We start from the raw sequence: 22,989 nt of genomic DNA, 5'->3' as shown, positions 1-22,989 counted from the left end.
TCCGCAATCAAGTGAAGACTCTCATCGTTATGTGAAGTAAGATATTGACAGATCTGGGATTTGATTTTATCCTGCTCACAAGATAATAATCCAGCTTGTCCCAGGGTTGCTGACAGAAGTCATGAGCCTCCTGAGCTAGAGACAAAGGATTTTGTTTCTCTAGGCACAGCAGTCAGCATCAGCACAGTCAAGTTTCCCTTGTCCCCAAGTCCAAGGAGCAGGACCCAGCGAGTCCATATGGATGCTGTGCACACAGTGGGCCTGAGCCATGGCTGGAGATCGCTGAGCCAGGGATCCATAAACTCGCATGTTCTTTGCTGCAGAGAGAGTTGCTACCTCATGCTTCAAGGTTGCTCACTGCACACACAGCCCTGAAATGGTCCAGGTAAAGACTGATCCAAGCCTTGTGTCCTTGGCATACCCAGAAAGATAGGTGGGAATGGGAGAGACCCATGAGACCCATGGAGACCATCTCCTATTAATATAAAAATATAAATAACACAGTGTACAGGTGAAAACCTGAGAGTAGTGCTAAAATGTGTGTCTACTTAGTAAATTACCATGTCATATCATATAATTATAATATATATTTCAAATATAAATTAGATATTCTTATTTCAAACTATTTGAAAGTCCTAGTGCATTTCCTACAGACTGTGATAAAGCAACCACTTGATAAACTTTCTCCCTTCCTTTGCCTCTCATTTTTAAACAATCCCTTTAACATAATATTCTACAGGGTGCTGTTGCAAATATGGAGGAAGTAGATGATTCTGTCAATGCCATTGGTTTCAAAACATATTAGAATGATGAGACAGGCTTGCGTGAGACAACCAGAGTAAATCTTTCAGTTGCTGGATAATGAAAGACCAATGTCGGCAGTGGGGAAAGTGAACCAAATCACTCAGTAGCATTTCTATCATGAATGATTACAGGTTTTTTAACTATTGGGTATTCTCCTAGCCACAGCCACCCCGGTTCCTATAGAACAGAAGCGTGCAGTTCTGCAATGTGCTGTCTGAGATTGCCTCCTGCCCTCCCTCACCCCTCTCAATTGTATCTCTCTTATTCTCCATTTCGCTATCTCTGAGGTGTGAAGTGCAGGAGTATTAATGGAAAGGGCCGTTAGTTCTTCAGACTTTTGGGTGGGGGAAAAAATAGTGGCCAGGTGGAGCTCACCCGAGAAAGTCTCCCCCGTGCTGCATCAGCTTTGATCCTGTCCACGTAACAGATTCGGAGAGCTCATGGCTGCCGAAGCAATTGGTGTTTGCTCCTGTTTGGGCGTGGGGTGGCACTTAACTGAATTCACTGAAAACATTGCTTGAGAATCCCTAGGTCACTTGTCTGTTGAGATGCTTGGTAACCACATAGCACGTTTGAGTAGTGCCAAGTGCCCCCGTGCTCTCACTCCCACAGGAGGGGTGGCTCAGGAGTGCCAAGGCACTTGCCTGAGGTCACGCACAGGTGCAGGGCAAGGTCCAGGACTCGGGTGCTTTTTGGGGTTTTGTTGTTGCTGTTCATAACCTAGGATTTATTTTAGATGAATACCACCATATTAGCATAAAAAAATGATGGTGAGTCCCTGATTGTTGACTCTTATCAAGCTTCAACTTAATAAGAGTGGTGATAGTGGTGAGATGATAATCTGGTCTTAACACTTGCAGCATGGGTGATTGTCAGTCGTGGAACTGATGACCGAGCAAGACTTTCTTCTACCAAGGACTCTTTAGGGGCATCTCACACCCTTCTCCTCACTTCCCCGGAACCAGCTCTGTCCCAGAAAGTCCTCCTGAAGCCAGTGTAGCTTCTTAGGTTCCAGGACATCTCTCCAGGGCTCCCAGGTAACCTGGCCTATTTTGTGATGGGTCATGACTATTTTTAATACCTCAGCCACCTTTGAAAGACAAACCATCATCTGTGTGAATGAATATAGTCGGTAATGTTCACGGAAGGCTTGCTCACAGGGACTTGTGCATGGAGCAGGGCTTGATATGGAGGTTATATGGCAAATTATAAAATATTACACAAATACGACTATTCTCATCTGTTTTGTTGGCTTGTATTCAAGATGAGGATTTGTATACAGGTGTGGAGTGAAGGCAGGGGCTCTGTCGGAGGAGTGGGGTGCTGAGCTTCTGCACATGAGTGCTGAGGTCTCTTTTTTAAGGTCCCAGGCCTTTCTAGAGGCTGTAAGGTGGCCTGGTGAGTTCTGGCCCTTATCACATTTCCGTTATAGAACAGCGTGAGATTTCAGCTTCAGCGAGCCAAGAAAAAGAATTGCACCAATCAAAGGGAGGAGATTCAAGTTCTCACTTGAGTTTCAGGAATACTGAAGGATAGAACCAAACATTTTGGAGAAAAGAGAGATTTAGAGACTTTACAGAAAAAGGAGAAAGATGAGACTGTGTCTTTATCTAAAATTCAGGTGCTGGCAGCTTTAAGCAACTAGAACATGGTCACAAACCCCAGAGCGCATTGCAAAAGGCTCCGGAGCCCCCACAGAGCTGTCGTGAATCCCAAGTGTTGCAGTTCCTGAGCGAGGTCTCCTTTTAGAGTCCTCCTCCCTGATGTTAGCAGGGTTTTTACCTACTTCCCATGGCTGCCGTCCTCTGTACCCCAGCTCCTGGTTCATTGGACCCCAGAGGACCAGGCTGGCTCCGGACAAAAGAGAGGCTCTGTTAACACCCTGATGACAGCACTGGCAGGGGCAGAGTCAGCCACAGAGCCCACAGCAGAGCCCCTCCCACGAGGTCAGAGTTGACTGTATCTTACAAATTCCATTTAAGAAGGTGGCGAAAAGCACTATCTAATTTAAAAAGACTAACTGGGAATTAGAAATGCCGGCTTTCCCACTGTTGAGTTCTGTGGGTCACCACGGCGCTCTCCTGCGCGCTCCCAAACTCCCAGGAGTCTGGAACTTCATAGTCATCTGTAATGGTTGACTCCATCTACTTGTTGTTTTATATTTTAGCTTCTTCAGAGGAAAGTTTTAGTTCCCTGGAAATCATGTGGAACCCCTCTTTTTCCTGAGGATGCTGATCAGCAGTCACTGTAGAAACTAAAGATATGTGTCCTGGTGACTAAGAAAACCCCCATAAGGCTTTGTAGCAGGTGATTTCCGTGACTTGCTGATCAGTAACAGAACTAAGAAGGCCAGGGAGCAAGGAGATCTGTGAGCATATCAAGTGTGAGTCTGATGGAAGTCGCAGGGGCTGTGTAACAGGAGAGAGGTGTACCTCCCCATCTAACCCAGTGACACTGCAGAAGCACTTCTGTGCAAGCACAGAGATGTGTTTGGAGAGATGTGTATAGGAAAAGGAGGTCATTTGGACTTTGAGAAATAGTCTCTTCTAAGAGAAGTTGTCTGGTAAAGGTTTATAGTTCTTTAAAAGCAATATTGTTTACTGTATTAAAGACTATCATTGTCTTTTTATTGTTGGTATTAATAAAAGGTGCACGTTCTTTAGATACAGATATTTTTCCTTTGGCTGGTCTTGTAACTGGATTTGGCTAAATAAGGTTTTAAAGGCTGGTTTGTCAGCATTTTAGCCAAGAAAGATAAAAGAAAGTGCTTCCAATAATGACTCACGAACTAGATGGTAGCAGCCCCTGCTAATCCTCCCTCAGGAATTACGCCAGACGTCACCAGAGAGATTTTCCGGCTATCTAGCCGTGACTCACTTCCCATTTCCTAGGTAGAGATAATTTCTCGGGACGCTTTCTTCTGCAGATTAAAGCAGTGCCTGTCACCTGGCTTTTCCTTAATCCATAGGATTTGAGATAACGAAAGGCAGTGGGTAAATTTTTCAGGTTGGTTAATCTGATCTGTGATGAGCTTGGCACCTCTGCCTTAGGGCTAGTGAAGCTTATGACTTGATAAATCTGTAAGAGTCTGGTCTCCTGTGAGCTGTGATTGTGTTACTTTGTGCTGAGAATGGTTAATGCTGAACTCATATTTAGGCACGCTCTCATCTCAAGGGCCAGGGACCTCCAGGAACTGGGAATTCGTGGTTGTCACATGTTTGTGATCAGACAATAGATAGATAATAATAAGCGGCACCAAAAAGCAAACACTCTTTCTGCAAATTGTGCTGATACCGGGGGAGACCAAATGCAGGGCTTTCAGAATAGAGATGCAGAAGGCTGACAATAACAACATGGCAGATTTCTCTCCAAGACCCTTCCTCTTTTCCCTCCACTTATTAGGGAGTAAAACGCAGTTGAAATACCTCCTCCAGAGTGTCAGTTCAGGACAGCAGAGGAACAGATGGACACAATGACAGAAAGGGATGGGAGACTGTTGCGGGGGAGGGAAGTGTTATTGTTGCTTAATTCTGCATTTGGGATCACTTTGGGAGGAAAATTGCCTTTGAGTGGACAGACCTAAGTAGCAGATCTCACACACACACACACAGAGAGAGAGAGAGACTTTCAAAGTCATCCATAGTGCCTGACAGGCCACCAAGCATCCTTTCTATCAGTGCATCTGTATGGCGTTAAGGTCTAAAAGTGAATACTGCTTCTTAAGGCAGAAGAAAGTAGAGGCATGTTTTTAATATTCTTCCTGGAGCTCAATACTGTTATCCATCCTTGCCCCTGCTAGTCCCCAGCCACAAACAGGAGCCAAGTTCAGGAGGGATTCTAAAAAGATACTACAGGCTGCTGAAACATGGACTCCTGGAGGTTGAAGAGTTACCGTGTCTCCCAAACAGCAGGGAATACACAGGAGAAAGGTTTCTTTCTTTGTCTTCGCTTCACTGTGAGACTGCTTCCCTCGCAGGGGCCCTCGGAGAGCCTTCTAATAAGGAAGCTGAAGAGGTTCTTATTCGTCACAAACACTATGAAAACAGTCTCTTGCAAAGAAAAGATGTTCAAAAAGTGGAGCATCGTAACGAGGCCCTTGTTAAAAGGAAATTGTTCTCTCAAGCCCAGGATTTTTAGAGAAGCATGTAATTGGCATATATTTCTAGAGAAGAGTGTAAATGTTCATAAATGATAAACCGTCATTTTAATAGGTTTTCTGAGTTTACCAACAACCCGGAAAACACTAGGCCTGGGTCTCTGAGGTCTCAAACTGGAAGAGGGTAGAATGGGAGACACGTCAGTGAGCTGTGGGTGTCCTGACTAAGAGCACAGGGACTTGTTTGGGGATCTCAGGTTTCCTCCGAGGAGCCCTGAAGAGCTGGGCTCATGCTAAGGGGGCCTCAGAGTCCTGGAGGATTGGGTGTGCTCCACCTCGAAGGGACGTTTATAGGGTGGAGTCCTTTCTTACATCATAAAAGATGGATAAATGTGAAGTGACGTTAGCAGTACAAGAGGTGCTCTTTGCCCCTTTTGAGACCCCCAGAATACCAAAGGCACATCACTGTTCCTTGTTGCATACTTTCCCAGGATGGAGGCTAATCTTACTGGTTCAACTGGAATGGGAGAACAGTCAAGAGGGAGGTGAACGGCCAAGCATTGGTCTGATCTCGTTTCTCCCAAAATTCCTCGTCTGAGACAGCACGGTTGGTGGAGAAATTCAGGCTATGAAAGAGAGGCTAGGTTCAAATCCTGCCTATGGAGACAGACAAGTTACATTCTCGGAGCCTGTTCCCTCTAATGTGAAATGAGAATAATAATATCTCACAGAGGTTTTGAGGAGAAAAGATCTTGAATATAAAATGTTTGCTTATAATGGAGCAAGCTATTAGATGCAAAATGCAAGCAGGGTGTTTGCTGACTTACCTGATGTTTTTTGCCATGATCTGGTGGTCGGTGGATGGTCATTTCATCTCTTCTAACCCATCAGAAAGCAAGTGTTGTGATCAAGGTCAGCTGAAGCCATATCTAAGAATACATGGAAGGCTCGGAACTTTTTCTTTTTTACTTCCCTCTTATCTCTATCCTTTACATCTTCCTTTACTCCTTTCATTCATTCTTTTCCTACTGATTTCATCTGTGAATGTATTTGTGTATTTGTACAAAAAGAAAATACAAAATAACATAGAAGGTATTCCTGCATTGCTTCCAACAAGTTTTAAAATTTTGCACCTCTATGAAAAACATAAAAATGTCTCCCACTAGTATTTTCTGATAAATTAATTTTTTTCCTGCAAATAAGTTATGATCACTGAGAGAAATTTTTTACTTCTTATAAAGAAACCATGCATGTAATAGTTGATTAAAATATACTGACCTGAAACATCAGTAGAAGAGAAAATCTACCTTTAGAGGTATAATAAAATAAAAATTTTAAATGTGTGCCATTGTTTAAAAAAATGTAAGGCCTTTGGAGAAAAAAAAAACTTGCTAAAGCTTTGGTCACTGTTTAAAAGCTGCCTTCAAAACATTTATAAACAGTTTGAATCTATCGGAATGTGTATTTTACAGATTAAAAACAGTACTTGATAATCTTAGCTTCTTAGCCATAAAAGGAGAGAAAGAATGTATAATATTGTACACATGGAAAGTGAAATAAATCACGGGATCTTATGGTGACCCAGAATATAAGCTATAGCAGTCCATAGAGTTTTGTTTGGGATGTTTTGTTATGGCTCTTAAAATAGACTATGGTTAATTATTTTATTGGGATGAAATATACATAACCTACAATTTACCACTTTAATCCTTTTTCAGTATATAAATCAATGGCATTGGACACACTCACAATGTTGTGCAACCATCACCACTGTCTATGTCTAGAACATTTTCATCACCCCAAACAGAAATTCTACATCCATTAAACAGTCACTCTTCCTCCCCACAGGCCCTAGTGTCCTCTATTCTACTTTCTGCCTCTATGAATTTGCCTAATCCAGGGATCTCATATAAATAGAATCATAAAATATTTATTTTTTATTTTCACCTGGCTTATTCCACCTAGTTTTATGTTTTCAAGGTTCATCCATGTGTCAGATTTTCCTTCCTTTCAATGGCTGAATAGTACTCCATTGAGTGTTTTTGCCATATTTTGCTTATCCATTCATCGGTTGATGGGCACTTGGATATTCTCTACCTTTTTGCCTATTGTAAATAACACTCCGCTGCAGATATCCATTTGAGTCTCCAATAATGAGTGTTTTTAAAAGGTATTTTTCTGTAGGTTAGATTTTCAGAGAGAAGGTATCAGGGTCCATGGGTGAATGGCACCCACATGCTTTTGGAGCTGTCTGGTGCTGTCTCAGTAGCTAAAGCCACCACATGCTACAGACTCTGCAAACACAAAACGCATGGTCCATAAGCCGGGGGCAACCATCTTGCAAATGCACAGTGACATGTAAATGAGGTGGAGATGTCTCTGTGGATCCCCCGTGAAGAAAACATCACTAAATAGTTCAGCATCTATTGCAGAGGTCGGGCATCACCACCAAGAAGCCTTCCAACAGAATGATCAAGGGGATCAGTTTCCCTTGAGAAAAAGGGACAAATACAAATGATGGTGTATGAGGGACGGCATGTTGCAATGTGGAGTGAGGAGAGAAGAGTCGATAGAAACCACATGGCTGCCATTCTTGAGGACAGATGAGGGGGACTACAGGACACCCTCCACCCCTACTACCCCACCTGCCCCTCCAAATCCCAGGGATGGAGATGGAGCGATGTCTATAGCAGCTGAGATGAAGGAATGAGGAAGTATCAGCAGATGGGGTACAAGGAGTGGTAGAAGGATAAGTGGGGACCCCCGCTGGGGGTGACAGGCACCTGAGGCTCTGCGGGAGAAAAACGTGAGAAGAGGGGGAGACACAGGAGGTGAGGTGGAGTGTGCACACCCGCCCCTTCTTACAGCGGCAGCTTCCGCCCTGCTTCACGTCGTTCTGTGCATCCTTTCTCCTCTTTATCAATTTCCTTTTTAATCAATTCTTGGGGGCTAGAGTCTTCTGTACATATTTTTTTTTTTAGCCTGAAATAACCTGCTAACTGCACAAAGAACATCTCTACCCTACATGTCCTAATTTCTAACAAAATGCGCAATATCTGCCCAGAGTGGAGGAGACTTGGACAATACCTTGTGTCTGTTTTCAGTCATGTGGAAGAAAACAGAGAACCATAACCCAGAAATGATCAGGGGGTTGGAAAGAAAGAGGGAAGAAAACAATGTCTAAGAAAAGAAGCACACCACGGAGGGTTCTCCCGGCCCAGACAGGCAGCCAGCGGGCGGGGGCTCCCACACGGGGCCAACCCAGGATACGTGGGTCTGACGTGTCTAAAGGCCTGTAAGGTGCGTAATGTAACTCTTTTCTCGTGTTTCCCACCTGGGTGTTGGTTTGTGTCTCGAGAACAGTTCGTGTATTTGCTCATCTGACTGATGCCATGACCAAAGAGAGGAGGTCTTCCCAGCGTATTCCATTTCACATGCTGGGTGCTGCTCGGAGTCCCTCTGCTACCAGACAGAGGCTGTTGTATGGAAGAGGTTTCTTAATGTCTTTGCTCTTTATACCCCTTTCCTCTGCTTCATGCTTCTACTTAGCCTTCCATTCAGCCAATCCCCTGCAACCTCATTATTCACTGGATGTGAATATGCTAAAGAAAAACCTTGTCAGTCCCAAAGGCAAGCGCCTCTCCCTTGATAACTGGGATCTGCTAGGATCTGATCTCGGGGGAGGGCGTGTGATGTCACTCACCATTTTTCTCCTCACAGTTTGACTCATTCTAAACATTGTGTGTGAGGCCGTTTTTCCTGCCATTGGCTCTTAGCATACTTAATTGCTTTGTGGAGAATCTGACCTACTTATTTCCCTGAAATGATATAAAAAACACTACAAGAGAATTTTTTTTTTAAGTTAAAGTTTTATCTGTGAATGAGTAACAGACAATCTTGCAATATTTTCACGGCGGGTTTTAAGTGATCTGTGATATGAATTCAGAGTCCTAAATTATCCATATGCAGAAAAGAACATACAGAAACCACACAGATGAACAAGTTTACACATTTCCCAGGCAGAGTGGAAAACACATTTCTGTAAACATTGGTCTTTTTTCCTAGAGAGAGAAAAAAGCTGGAATGATTAATGATGGCTCTTACAATTTGAAAAAAAAAAAAAGAAGAAAAAAAAAGAGGGGGTGGATGAATGGCATTTGAAAATATTAGCCAATGAATGAATTATAACTGCTTAGCAGGCTAACGTTTGCTTTTTATAGCTGTCACTTATTAAGCATATTACTTCACCAAGTCCTTACAAGAACCCTTTGTATAATGCAGGTATTAATATTAGTCCCACATTTAGATAAGGAAACTAAGCCACCAGGAGCTCAGCGTCAGAAGCCATGAGGGATGTGCTTGGATGTGGGCAGGAATGCCCTTCTTCCTAATCCACCTTTCCCTTTCCTCGCGAGGCTTTTCACATGCTTGCCGGGAAACTGAAAAACTCATGAAGATATTTGGTCCAAAAGCCTAATTTGAGTTTTCAAGGTCATGAGCAGAAGTCCGTGGACATCCAGTGAGAGGAAAAAAGCCTTTCCCCTGGCATGTTCCTATTTGCAGGATATTTGCTGCTTAAACCTCCAAGAGACTCTTCCTCCGAATACCAGTGAATGCTCTGATGCACTCTTGCATCATCCCCAAGTACAAGTTTGCAGCAGCAACGCCTGTGCACCCAAGTAAGGTGGAGGGAGAGGAGTGGCTGCTGGCTTTCCTTCTGGAAACCTGTGAAAGGGATGGAGGATGGGAAGGATGCGAACAAGGTGCAGCCACACAAGGGCACGCACAGCACTCTGTGAACCTGGGGGGTGAGAGATGACTGAACAGATGGCAAAGCAAAGGCACCTCAACTCTGAGTCCCTGTGGCTTCATCCCGGCACTCCCTGCAGGGGCAGCCCACTCCAGAGTGAGGCGGGCCTTCCTCCCCGCGTCTCCCTGGCTGCACCAAGGACCTGCGCAAGCCTCAGTTTGCTCCTGGTCAGTGAAGGGCCATCATTCCCACTCTCCATCCTGGGAAAGGCAAATAGCAAGGCACTGTACACACCCACATCTTGTGGGGTATCCTTTCCTCTTCCCACAGTTCCTCCAGGGCACGCATCACTCTGCCCAAACCCCGTGTGCTCCTGGCGGCAGTGATTTTGGGTTGAATAGTAGAATCAGAGAATCCAGGGAAGGACCTGGGACCTGTGCTTTCATCCTTGGACAGGCAGCGGCTCAGAAATAGGCATGCTGGCTTGTGAGAGACAGCGATCTGTCCCCGTGGGGAATGGCCATGGAAGGTGCATCAGAGAGGAAGCAGGAGAAAGCTTGCAAGTAGAAGGGATTTCCTGATTCAGCCCCTGGTACTCTGTCAGCTCTGAAACCACCCCCATCCAGCGTGATTGCATCGATAGATTTCCTGCAGCCTGGGAGGAGCCTCCTAATGAAGTGCTGCCGGAGTCTGAGTAAAGAGCACCCTGGCCCTGGATAGCTGGGTGAGGCTTTCTGGATCATTAGAGCTTGCACTTAGCATCTTAACAACATCTGCGCTTCCTCAGACCAGCATTTCCTATAGGAAACTGTTAGCGATTTGGCGTCGTTTTAGAAGACAAAAACTAGACCGATGTGGCTCGAACACCGCAAAGCAGATTTCGCACACGGGAAGAGTGCCCCGATGGGCACTGCAGCCTGCACGTTAGTGCGCCGCGCCTGGCTGACGCCACAGCAGCACCCCCTTCATGCTCAGCGCAGTGCTGTCCCGGGAGCCTGCTCCACGGTGCCCGTCCTCAGCAAGGCAGGAGCTGCAGGAACTCCCAGGGGGAGAGGAGCAGCTTGCGCATATGTGTGTGCATGTGTGTGTGTGTGCGTGTGTGTTTGTGTGTGTGTGTGTGTGTGTGTCGGGGGTCGGGCTGCTCCTTGGGCTTTCATGGTGGTCGCTCTGCTTTAGCTGTGGAGAGGCTGCAGTGGACACACTGGTCTGAGGCAGCTGACTGTGGTTTTAAATGCTGTCTGGGATGTGCTGTCTCATCCACATAATGTGCTAGCAGAAATATTATGCATGGTTTAGGGCGTCAACCTTCTCAGCCGGTGTGCTAACAAAGAAGACAGGACCACGGATAAAAATAGCGCCTTGCTTTTAATCACCCAAACGTAGGGCTGTTTTCATTCTTGCACTGAATGCTGCTTCAAAGACTTGCCCAGGCCCTTCCCCACCAGGCGGGCAGGGCAGCCCCTTCCTCTGCTTTGTGCCCATCCTTAGCCCGGGGCAGCTAGTGTTGAGCTTTTGGGCCAGCTTTCCTTCTACAGGAAGCACGTCTGGTTTCTCAGGGCCCACTGGCTGGCCCGCCTCTGAAGGCAGGGCTGGCCCGCCCCCACCACAGTGACCCAGCCGCTCTTGGCCTCTGGGGCTTTGTCTCTCCAGCTACAAGAACAGGCAGTGTCTTGCCCCTTGCCCCGCAGCTCAGTTCCTGGTCTTGCTTAGTTGAATCATCTGCAGTTTCCTGAATGGTGGTGGAGGCCATTGGACATTTGAGAGAGCTTTTGGCTCCATCGGAATCATGAAAACACAGGCAAGCATGCCCACTCTCCCCTGAAGTCTCTCAGCATGCATCTTGGTGTCAAAGGTGGGAATCCAAGTTGTCACAAAGCATTGTTGAAGATTTCCCCAAGGGACAGGAACGGCTTTATGCAGAATGCTAACCAGGGATGCTTTTGAGATTTCAGAGCCTTTCTCTGGATGATGAATGGAGCTGAGCAGCGGCTCCAGATAACAGGGCTCCTCAGCAGACATGGGCCAGCAGGTTGGCCTCTGCCCGGTCGGGAGCCTCTTCGAGAGGAAGCCATCAGCCCGGAGGGTGATTAGAATCTCAGATCCACTTGCTGTCCCTAAATGTGCATTAGGCCCTTCTTTGTCCTCTGTTGGAAGATGTATTTGATGATCCCCAGCAGCAGAGAGCTAATCCTACCTGGGAACTAATCCTCCAGTTTAATTTCCTGTTATTTCCTGACTCTCTGGAGGCCACACAATCAGTCTTGTCTGTCAGTCTTGCCCATCGCTTCCAGAGGAGGCCAGGCAAAGGTAACACAGCATTAGGTTTAGTGGGGACATTTGCATTATGAGTCAGTTCTGTTGTCCTTAAAATATAGCATCGTCCTTGATCCGAAAATATAATATATATTAATTTTGATAACTCGGGAGAAATGCAAAAAAAGTGTATAAAGAAAAACATGAAGTCACCCATAATTCTACTAGTAAAAGATTTCCCAGTTTTTTGTAATCATAATTACTAATGGCTATACAATATTGTATTAACTGTTTTCCATGAAATCAGGAACGCATGTGCATAATGGTTTTCTTTCCACCATTATGGCAATTTTCACATACAGTGAAGCTTAAGGAATTTTATAGCAAACACCTGTATACTCACCACCTACATTCCATATTAACATTTTACTGTATTTGATCTATCTCGTATCTATTGTCCATCCACCTATCTATTAATCATCTTATTTTTTTGATACATTGAAAATAAATTTTAGACACCAATTCACTTTTCCCTAAATACACATTGTTAACTAGAGCTTAATTTTTTGTATACTTTTTTAAAGTCAATTTATATATACTGAAATTTGCAGATCTTAGATTTACTAAGTTTTGACAGATGTGTGCATAAATTTTAATAGCATGATAATGAACTCTATTATTTAGAACAATGTGAAAAGTTAAATTAGAAGGTTTAAGGGATGTGACAGCAGATTATTATGAAATAGTCGCACAAGTAATTCAGAACTTTTCCCGATGTTCTTTTGTTTGAAATATAAACAAACAAAAGTACAAAGTATTTTCTCATGTTACATGCACCTGAGGGAAAAAAGAATGATGGATTTTTCTGAAAGGGGGCAACATTTTCTCATATATACACACATTTTTACGTAGATATTGTATTTTGGCTTTGCTTTGTTTTTCAAAGTACTTCTCTTTTGTATTATTTCATTAGATTAAGAAAATAATTTGCCTATCTTGATGACTGGTATATTTCTTTCCCATAGACCAGTGGGAGCCAGAAACATTATTTTTAAAAATAATCTTCAGTTCTGACAGGCAAATGGCATATACATTTCTACCAATTTTCAACTTTTCTGACAGTTCAATGGGCACTTATTGTCACCTACTAAGTAAGTCAGAAGAGACTTCTGAAGTGTGCATTCCAATTTCGTATTTCATATAATGCTTGGTGGTGCTGCTAAGTGCCTGCGTGGATGTGTATACTAAGAGCTCGGATTCCTGCCCTGACCGGATGGTTCAGTTGGTTAGAGTGTTGTCCCATTTACTGAAAGGTCACAGGTTCAATTTCCAGTCATGGCACATACCTAGGTTGTGGGTTCGATCCCTGGTCAGGGTATGTACAGAAGACAACCAATAGGTTTCTCTCTCACATCAATATTTCTCCCTTCTCTCTCCCCCTTCCTTTCTCTCTAAAAAAAATCAATAAAAACATATTCTCACATGAGGACTAAAAAAAAAAAAAAAAAGGCCGAGACCGGTTTGGCTCAGTGGATAGAGTGTCGGCCTTTGAACTGAAAGGTCCCGGGTTCGATTCCGGTCAGGGGCATGTACCTTGGTTGCGGGCACTTTCCCAATGGGGGAGTTTGCAGGTGGTAGCTGATGGATGTCTCTCTCTCACCGATGTTTCTAAGTTTCTATCCCTCTACCTTCCTTTCTGTAAAAAAGTCAATAAAATAAATATATTTTTTTAAAGAGTTGAGTTTCCTACAATTTGGGAGAAGGACATACTTTTGGTGCAATCGTCATTATGGTCTTGCAGTGGTCCTGATTTTTCCATTTTTCTGTTTGCATACGAAGGATCACCTACAGCTTTACTTTGTCATCTTCCGTTTCATTTATTTTACCATGTTTGGTTGAGGTTACTGTGTTATAGCACGTTTTAGCCAGCAAGTTTCCAATCATTAGGCCTCACGATACATGTCTCTAAGGTTTAAACTGAGCCAAGAAAAGCAAATGTGCAGCAACCTGTCATTTTTTTTTATCATCATGTTCTTTCCCGGGAGCAGGTGCCGCCTGACAGGCTGGCTATGCGGTCTGGTCTGTTCCAGGTGGGCCCCGGGGCCTGGACGGTGTGGCCGTGGCCTTGTCCAGCCGAAGTGTCTCAGTATCATTTCCCTCCATGTCTCCTCATTTCCTTTGTGGTACTTTGTCTCTGCTAATAGTTTTATATCTTTCCCAAATAAGGACTTCTGCTGCCTGCAGCTCAGACCTTTCAGAAATAATCAGAGTGCCAACAAGCACTTCCCGGCCATGAGGTATCCTGTGAGCAGAGCAATTTGTAGCCATTCCTAGAATAGCTCTTTGTGCTTTTTTTCTCTAAAGAAAGGAGAGACTCTTTGGATGAGAAAACTCAGCAATCTGGGGCTTAGAAACCTTAAGAAAACAAAAAAGAAAAACAGCCCAAATAAGGAGACTGGGCGGCGGGAGGCTCGGAGGCAGCTCTGAGGTTGGAGGCTGTGACCAGGAGTGAGAGCTGGAGTCGGGGACAGGTTGGTGCCCCATCTCCGAGTCTGGGGCACCTTGAAACACTACCTAATGTCTGCTGTGTTTTCTTGTCTGTTTGTGATAATAGTATATGCGTCTCAGGGTCTCGTGAGAATTAAATTAGGTTAGTTATGTAAACAAAGAGATTAGCAAGTGCCCAACAAAATGGTAGTTGATAATATCACATTATCCTCCCAAACAGGGCCAGAGCAAGGGTTCTCTCATATATACATATATATATATATATATATATATATATATATATATATATATATATATATGTGTGTGTGTGTGTGTGTGTGTGTGTGTTTTAAATTGATCTCCGAGAGGAAGGGAAAGGGAGAGACAGATAGAAACATCAATGATGAGAAAGAATCATTGATTGGCTGCCACTTGCACGCCCCCTACTAGGGACCTAGCCCGCAACTTGGGCATGTGTCCTCGACTGGAATCAAACCCAGGACCCTTCAGTCCTCAGGCTGATGAGCCAAACTGGCTAGGGCAGTTTCCCTTCCCTTTATGGCCAGGGAGGGTTTTCCGTGGAATCCGAGGGGGTTATGTGTATTGGGCCCTGCAGTGTAACTGGTGCCGCTGGTTTCCGGGGGGTGCTGTGTGATTGCATGGCTTGAAGGGAACCCATCTCCCTGAGAGCTGTTTTAGGGCAGGTGAAGAGGAAGACAGGGCATGAGGCATCTTCCAGCCAAGACCTGGTGCTTCTAGCTGAAGGGGAAGCTGATCGCTTTTACTCTTTACATCCTGCATCACTCAAGTGAGAACTTGAGTGGGTAGAAGAAGCTTGGTAACTTTCTCCTAAAGGGAAGAAGACCTGTGAACTGTCATTTTCTTATTCTGACTTTATAACTTTGTGTTATAAATCAGCCCCCCCAAAACCCAGACTACTTTCTGAATAATGAGATTCTGTGAGAATTTTGAAAATCACCTGCCTACATCTCTTCCCTCTTTTCCATATAGACTCATAATGTATAGCATTCTAACTTATATTTGCCTTCTTTAACTACCAATTTAAAGTGTTAAAGCCCCAAAAGCTTCTCTCTGAAGACACTTGAGCCATGAGAGTCTGTTCGTTTTTCTGAAATTGCTTAGAAGTAACTGGCTAACTTAAAATAGGAAACATTAAGAATTGATATGGAAGTCCAAATAATTGCCTAACTTCATATTTTATTTAATCATATCCAGTGCTCAGCAAATGCATCAGTCTTGGATGGATTCAATTTGGATTCACAAACCTAATTTTCCCCCCCTTTTTCATAGGAATTTGGAGTTGATTTTCTGGCAGTTGAACAGACTAAAAAGAAAGTAGAAACAGCAGGCACACCCTATTCTGGGTTCCATTTATTTGATAGTCTACATTTTCCCCTTTCCCTTAATTGTTTCTTGGAGAAGACTCTCCACTAGATCTTTGCGTCATCCAGAGGAATGAACTGGCCACAAATAATGCTCATACAGATCAGCTGCTGTGGCTCAGTGGCTGAGCATCGACCTATGCACCAGGAGGTCACGGTTCAATTCCCGGTCAGGGCACATGCCCAGGTTGCGGGGTTGGGGGCCTTGGTCCCCAGTCGGGGGTGTGCAGAAGGCAGCCAATCAGTGATTATCTCATCACTGATGTTTCTATCTTCCTCTTTCCTCTCCCTTTCTCTCTCTGAAATCAATACAAAATATAGATCTTTTTTTTTTTTTTAATGATGCTCATACAAATCATTCTATAGCCAGGGTTCCTTGGCCCATATGCAGGTGAGCCAGGGAGGAGACTGCACACCAGGGGAGGGACTTCACCACTGCTTGGAACATGGAGAGGGAGCCATATGCCAGGGGCCTGCAGTGCAATGGGGCACCTGGCCAGTTTCTTCAACCCTTAGGAAGCCTCTTGGTCCTTTTAAAGAGCTGTGTATGTCTGAATGATACCTCAAGGTCCAGGCTAGTGAACACAATTTCTAACAACTCGGCACAGAACTTCTGATGAAGCTCCGCTGCAATCCGGCATAGGAGATGGGTGCTCGCCTCTCCTCTCTCCTCCTTAAAGCACAAATGTCCATATTCTGGTTACTTTTGTTTTGTTTGCTTGCAAGAGAAATAGTAGTTAGTGTAGATAACTTGCAGACTATGCAAAGCCACAAAAACAAAAATTAAAATCACCTGTAATTCTGTCACCTGAAGATGATTGCTATTTACATTGTGATACAATTTCTATGGCCTACTTTTCTAACAAACATATATAATACGTACATATATTTATATTTTATTAGCTGTACACTGAAGCCACAAAATACATGCTGTTTGTAACCTATTTTTCTATAGGGAATCGTCAGAAGTGTTCATCTCACTAGCTCATTCAAATCAAAGAAACTCCTTCACTGCAGCGTGAATAATCCTGGAAAACCTACTTATTAAGAAGGGAAAGCTCAAGCCCTTCTTAAGATTTGCTTCATTTAACCCATCAGAGGAGACACTCCCCCCCCCCACACACACACCCTTGGTAACCAGGGAGCGCTCACTCACATGCTGATCCTATAACCATCTCATCCATTCACTCAATCACACACACACACACACACACACACACACACACACATACACACACACGACCCTGGCCTCCTAAAGGTCCAGGGAAACTAGAATTTTGTTTCTTTTATATGATAGAGAATCACTGATTGGCTGCCTCCTGCACACACATCCCACCTGGGAATTGAGCCCACAACCCAGGCCTGTGCCCTTGACTGGAATGGAACCCAGGACCCTTCAGAACATAGGCTAATGCTCTATCCACTGAGCCAGACCGGCTAGGGCTAGAATTTTGTTTTGTTTTTTCTTTTTTATTTTTTTTTTAATATATTTTATTGATTTTTTACAGAGAGGGAGAGGGATTGAGGGTTAGAAACCTCGATGAAAGAGAAACATCAACCAGCTGCCTCCTGCACACCCCCTACCAGGGATGTGCCCACAACCAATGTACATGCCCTTGACTGGAATCGAACCTGGGACCTTTCAGTCCGCAGACCAATGCTCTATCCACTGAGCCAAACCGGTTTTGGCAGAATTTTGTTTCTTAACACTAAAATTCGTCCAATAAATGGCATGGCCTAGTCTTCTGAGGATGAGACACTTGTAAACAGAGCTGAGTTAATTAACTTAAGGCTGACAGTTATGTGAGGGACGTGCATCCGAGCCTCCTGTCCCAGCTGTTTGGGTGTGTGGGCTGCAGCAAAGGAATGAGGCAGAGCGGGTGCTGAGTGCACCCACCTTCAGAGGAGCAGGTGCTCGCCTCAGTGAGGGTGAAGCTGCAGAGGGGAGGGGCAGCGCCCAGGGAGAGTGTCCTCTGTCACAGGTTTGCCAGCGTCTGAGTGACAGCCACAATCTGAACTTTCCAAGCGGCTTTCTTCCACCTTTCTCAGGATTGCATGAATTTTTTCAGGTCTCAAATTCCTCTTCTCGCTCTTCTATCCTTCATACTTTCCTGAGCAGGAAATGTCTGCCTCCCTGTTACTCCATTTCAGACCCCCTGGGCCCTTGTATTTATACTTGTGTTTATATTTCAGACACACTTCTTGGCCATAGCAGACAATGGTGCACTGTAGTATATGTAAAAGTAGGCAAGACCCAGTCCACCGAAGGATACTTACTTGTGGCCAAGTACACATCACAAATGACTATATTAGGGACTCTCTTAGATCTTTAAGATGTAGGTTTAATCATCAATTGGGGCTTGTTCATGGAGAATGTTGCAACCTAGATTAGGTTTTCTCTGAAAACAAGAGCCACCCTTCTCCTTCTCTCTCTCTCTCTCTCTCTCTCTCTCTCTCTCTCTCTCTCTCTCTCTCTCTCTATCTGACCATTTACTTTTAGGCATTCAGGAAACATCAAATAATTTTGATATGAGTCCAAACAAAACATAATTAGGAAATAAGGCAGCCCCAGACATATTATATATCTATTTTTAAAACTTCCTACCTTTTCCTCTTCTTGTCTCCCCTCCACTAGTACAAATTACCTAAGTCATGAAACTGAGTAATTGAGGAACACCCGAAATATAATAATTAGGATTTAAAGCCTTTTAGAATTCAAAGACCTCACCAACCTATTTACTGCATTGAAATGTTGACTCTAAAAGGTTTCTTGATTTCAGTGAGGAAAGAAGAGCCCTGTCCTTGTGTGTCCCCTACCAGCTGGGATGGTGCCCACCCAGGGCAGGTCCCCCCACCCCCTCCCCCCCGCCCCGTGACCCCTTCTTAACAGAATGTTGTTTGGATCTATTTCAGAGTTCCCTGAAAAGAAGAGGCAGTCGGGAAACATACAAAGAAAAGAAAACCCTTAACCAGGTAAGCAGAGGTTTTGTTCTCATGTTACATCTCCTCAGGAGGCAATCACACCCCATGTTGAATTTTCTTTAAAAAATGTTAGCGTCACCTTTAAGATATTCAAAGAAACATTATCTGGCAATAAATGTGGACTCATTCAAAACCTCCATGGGTGAAGCTTTTCTTTCCAAACCGACAGCTCCTCCCTTTTTGTGTCTTACACCCATAAGCTGGTGATTCCTTCAAGAAAGAGGAGTACAGAATGGCTTTGTGTGAGATGTAAGTTGGTGCGGTTCAGGGCTCTGGCAGTACCCATACCTGGTTAAAAAATCATCCACACGGTCACTTAGTACAACTACTGTGCTGTTCACAAAGTCATTCACAGGGCACTGTTTGGAGCATTGTTTATATATATATATGTGCAAGTTGAACAGTATCCTCAATTGTCCTAAATGAACCTGAAATGTTCCTGCCAAAGGATGGTAAAAGCGTAGCCCTTTCTATGTACATGGTACGTATGTATTCTTCCGAACTTTCCTGGCTTTCCTGAATAGTTGCTTTACTGGATTCCTCTCTTCCTCTTTTATAAAATCACTGCTAGTATTAAGTGTTGGAGGGAACAAAGGTATTATTGGGATATCAGCTCCCTGAGCTCTCAGAGCAAGTGGTAATCAGAGAGAGGCAGTAGCTAAGAGCTCCGCTGACCCGCCCCTGTGAATTCCACATGGATTCCTTTGGTTTCTCCAGTCTCCACACTGATCCCCAGAGTGCCCTTCAAAGGGGGCCAGGCCGTGTGAACAGCAGGGATGCCAAAGGTGAACTGTTCTCTTCTACCATCTCTACGCCCCCGTCTTGCTTTGCCATTCACTGATGCCAGGGAAATTGGCATCTGTAGTCCCACTGCTGCGTGCTTGAGCCCTCATGGGCTTCGAGGATGTTTCAGCTTGCTGGCTCATGACCAGGGAAGATCTTTTCCTTGAAGGGGTAGCTGTTGACCCCATTCTGGGAGGAGCAGCATGGTATTGCCTGCTCCTGTGGGTCCATCGGGCTGAGGACAGCCGAGCTGCCCCTCAGGAGTGTGTGAGAAGCCCCGGGCCCTGGGCATGTGTTCGGCCCCCCCAGCCTGCAGTGTCATTGAGAAAGGAGTTTCTGTCCAGCAGAGTGGTGGAGCGGAGCGCCTTGGGAACTGCAGGTCTGCAACCAAAACCCAAAGGAAACCGGCACCCCGGCGCAAGGTAGGAATGCGAGCAGCCAGCGTGTGGGGTGCTGGCTACACATCAGACTTGCAAGCCAAAGAATATACACCTGTAGTGATATATTTTTGCTGCTTGGCAAGGCCTTTCCATCTGGTGGTGGTGCTGGTGGTGGTGGTCCTCTGTGTGTCCTGCCCCCATGCCATGCTTGCCTTCTCTGCTTGCACAGGGACAGTGTCGTGTGGAAAGTTTGACTCAACCTTCTGCTTTCATACTGCATTCCAGGGCTATCTGATAAACTCTTGAAACCAGAGCTTGATATCCTTCAGTTTAGGATTCAGCCTAGACCCTTCCCCCGAAGATTTTGGCAGGGTTTAGAAGTCTGTGGTTACAAAATAAGATGGCTAGCCAGCCTCCCGCTGCTTTAGCTGAGGCTGTGATTCTCTATCTCATCAGAAGGAGTGACTTCCTGCCCCCAGAACAGGCTGAGCCCAGCACCCTGGCCTCCTCTCCTCATGCCAGCCCTAGAAGGTACCACACCTTCTCCAGCCACCTCAATGGAGTGGGAAAGTCTGACCCTTTCGTCAAATGCACACACTGCCTTGACTTCAAAGATTGCTCTTTCAAAAACGGCTGCAGTCTTGGTTGCAGGCCTCATCGTGCATGGGTGTTGAATAGAGATGACAGCATGCTTTAATTATGTGTCACATTCCTGCTGTGTGTGTGTAGTTCTTCCTTTAAGGAACAAGAAGACTTTTGGGATATTTTTTCAACTGGACATCATTAGGGTATGTCATGTAATCTTGCTTCTTTAACTGACCGGGGTTTAGGTCAAGGAGACAGAGGAGAATGGTCCTGGTTTCTAGTCAGACTTGTGGGGGGGAGGCAGATGGAAAGGGATGGTGCAAGGTTTAAGGTGTCCAGAAATCAAGGCAACTTGAGGGCTTCATCGTATTTTTCTACTCTAAGTATTTATAGCCAAGTGTTTCAGAATCCTTGTGCAAGGCCTGGTTCCATGTGCCTCTCAGAGATCTTACCCATTTCCTCAACTTCTTAGCTCCACCTTTGGGGAACACTCTCAGCAGAGATCCCCTGAGACTCCCTGGTCTGGGTTTTGAGACAAAAGCTCCCCGAATTGAACAAGTAACTAACTCTGCCCCTCATTAGATACTTATTCTTTCCTATCAAGGTCTCAACAGTTGCAAGCTTCCATGGAAGTAAGGTTAGAGCATTGGTTACAGTAGATGGTCTTGTCCATTGCTGGGTCTGCTCAGGCTTGAGGTGGGCAGAGGTTGGAGTTCCCTTGTGGCTGGCGACATTGTCTTCCATGATCTCTGCTGCCATTTTCATGAAGAAGGTGACTTTTCTGTTCCCTGGTGGAGATAGGATCACTTAGGAGATTTTGGACGAAGGATAAACACTGGCTATCAAGTTAATGATGGGGCTAAGGGCATTATCTTGTCTTGTCCCACACTTTTCACTCGTATGCTAATCAATTTACAAAGGATTGGTTTATCCGTCTCCATTGACTTCTTGGGAATCTAGGTTTAGTAATAAATTGAAAAGGTACTTTTGCTTGTTTTACTTTAGAAAGTTTTATGAAGCTGAGGTCATTTAAAAGTAAAATGTCAATTTCTGGTGCATAGTAGGTACTCCGTATGTACTGGAAGAATGAGTGAATCAACAAATACACATTTCCCCTTAGTATTAGGATAGATTACAATATGTCTTTTACAGCCCATCTATTCAATTAGGCCCTTTAAAAATATGTGCATCACTATCCCAGCAGTGTTAATAACATGTTTTGCTTACTGTGAGTGGGCAGACAGCTTCATTTCCCAGTTAGTCATAGAAGCCTTTTTTATGTCCCCTTAATCCCCCAAAACTAAATCCTTAATGGAATGAGTTCTTAGAACACGAAGACCATTCTCTGTTCCCAATGGTATTTATATATATTACTCTCTGATATACAGAGTGGGGGAAGGGTGGGGAGTAAAGTTACTGGCTCCTTCCCCTAATATTAATTGTGTTTCAGACAGAGAGAAAGTTAATTTCAGGGTGCTAGAGTATAGAGATTTATCATATATATATACAAACCACTTTGCTGAACATTATTCCATTTGACCTTCAAAACGACCTTGTGACTGAGTGAGAATCCTACTTTAGACAAAGGGTTCACCAGGGCTCTGTCTGTGATCAGCCCATGGTACCAGGGACAGAAGGGGCAGAAGTGGTGGGACTCAGGGCAGCATGTTTGACCCCAGGTGAGGCAAGACTGGCTTGTCCGCTGCTAGGAGGGTGACAGGGGGAGCATGTCCTTCAGAAGGTGCACAGACAGCACCTGGGCCTACTTTCCACGCAGCACTGGCTCACAGCTGGCCTTAAGTTTTTCCTCCAGTCGGCCCTGTCACATCACCCCCTATCCCCAATAGATTTGTGGGACAGGGAAGAGGTGAGTGGGTGGAGGGATGAAAGTTGGGGGGTCACCAAGGGAAATCTTTCCATATCTTTCTGAGTAGTAGTGAGAGGTGGCAAAAATGGCAGAGTGAGAGTGAAAGCTGTGTCAACTCTACCACGTGAGCACACACTCAAAGAGTTCATTCTCCCCAGAGGATTTAGTTCCAGATACTGGTTTGATGACATCCCTGCCCCTGAGCTGATAGGGTTTGCCTACCCTCCAACATGCTGTTGAGTGTCTCCTTTGCTGAAAGTTTTGTCCCCGTGACAGCCCTTTGAAACTTCTGATAGCCAATTGCAGAGGAATGACTCCTGAAAGTGGTCATTGCTCCCACTGAAAGTGATAGAAAACCTTTGCACAACCCCGAACCAGAATTCATGTCGCTTCCCGGCTTTGAGACCTGCACTGTGAAGGCAGAGTCTGCTCTCCACTTGGCCAAATAGTGCCCCTTTGACTTCAGCCAAGCAGTGTGACCTCAGCCAAGCAGTGTGGCATTTAAGAGAGAGAGTCTGTTTTGGTGATCCTCGGCAACCTCTGGTAGTCCAGTAATAACTGCATCTCGGGTTTTGAAACACTTAACCTCCTTGCCTTGG

General features: G+C 44.8%; 1 protein-coding gene across 8 annotated transcripts in view; it reads left to right on the top strand.

The window, feature by feature from the left end:
- Positions 1-22,989, top strand: part of MTCL1 (microtubule crosslinking factor 1) — a 113,640-nt gene that overhangs the window by 40,085 nt on the left and 50,566 nt on the right. For 4 of the 8 annotated variants that reach the window (XM_036418127.2, XM_045574900.1, XM_036418131.2 and 1 more), the window contains exons 4-5: positions 18,707-18,766; positions 19,903-19,980. In XM_036418127.2, coding sequence (XP_036274020.1) covers positions 18,707-18,766; positions 19,903-19,980 — 138 coding nt within the window. The remainder of the gene's footprint in view (positions 1-18,706; positions 18,767-19,902; positions 19,981-22,989) is intronic. The other 4 variants (XM_036418129.2, XM_045574902.1, XM_036418132.2 and 1 more) reach the window with 2 other exon arrangements.

Source organism: Pipistrellus kuhlii, unplaced genomic scaffold (genome assembly GCF_014108245.1).
Source record: "Pipistrellus kuhlii isolate mPipKuh1 unplaced genomic scaffold, mPipKuh1.p scaffold_m20_p_6, whole genome shotgun sequence".
NCBI classification, from domain to species: domain Eukaryota; kingdom Metazoa; phylum Chordata; class Mammalia; order Chiroptera; family Vespertilionidae; genus Pipistrellus; species Pipistrellus kuhlii.
The sequence above is the reverse complement of the archived record's forward strand: the minus strand, read 5'-3'. Positions and strand labels throughout refer to the sequence as shown.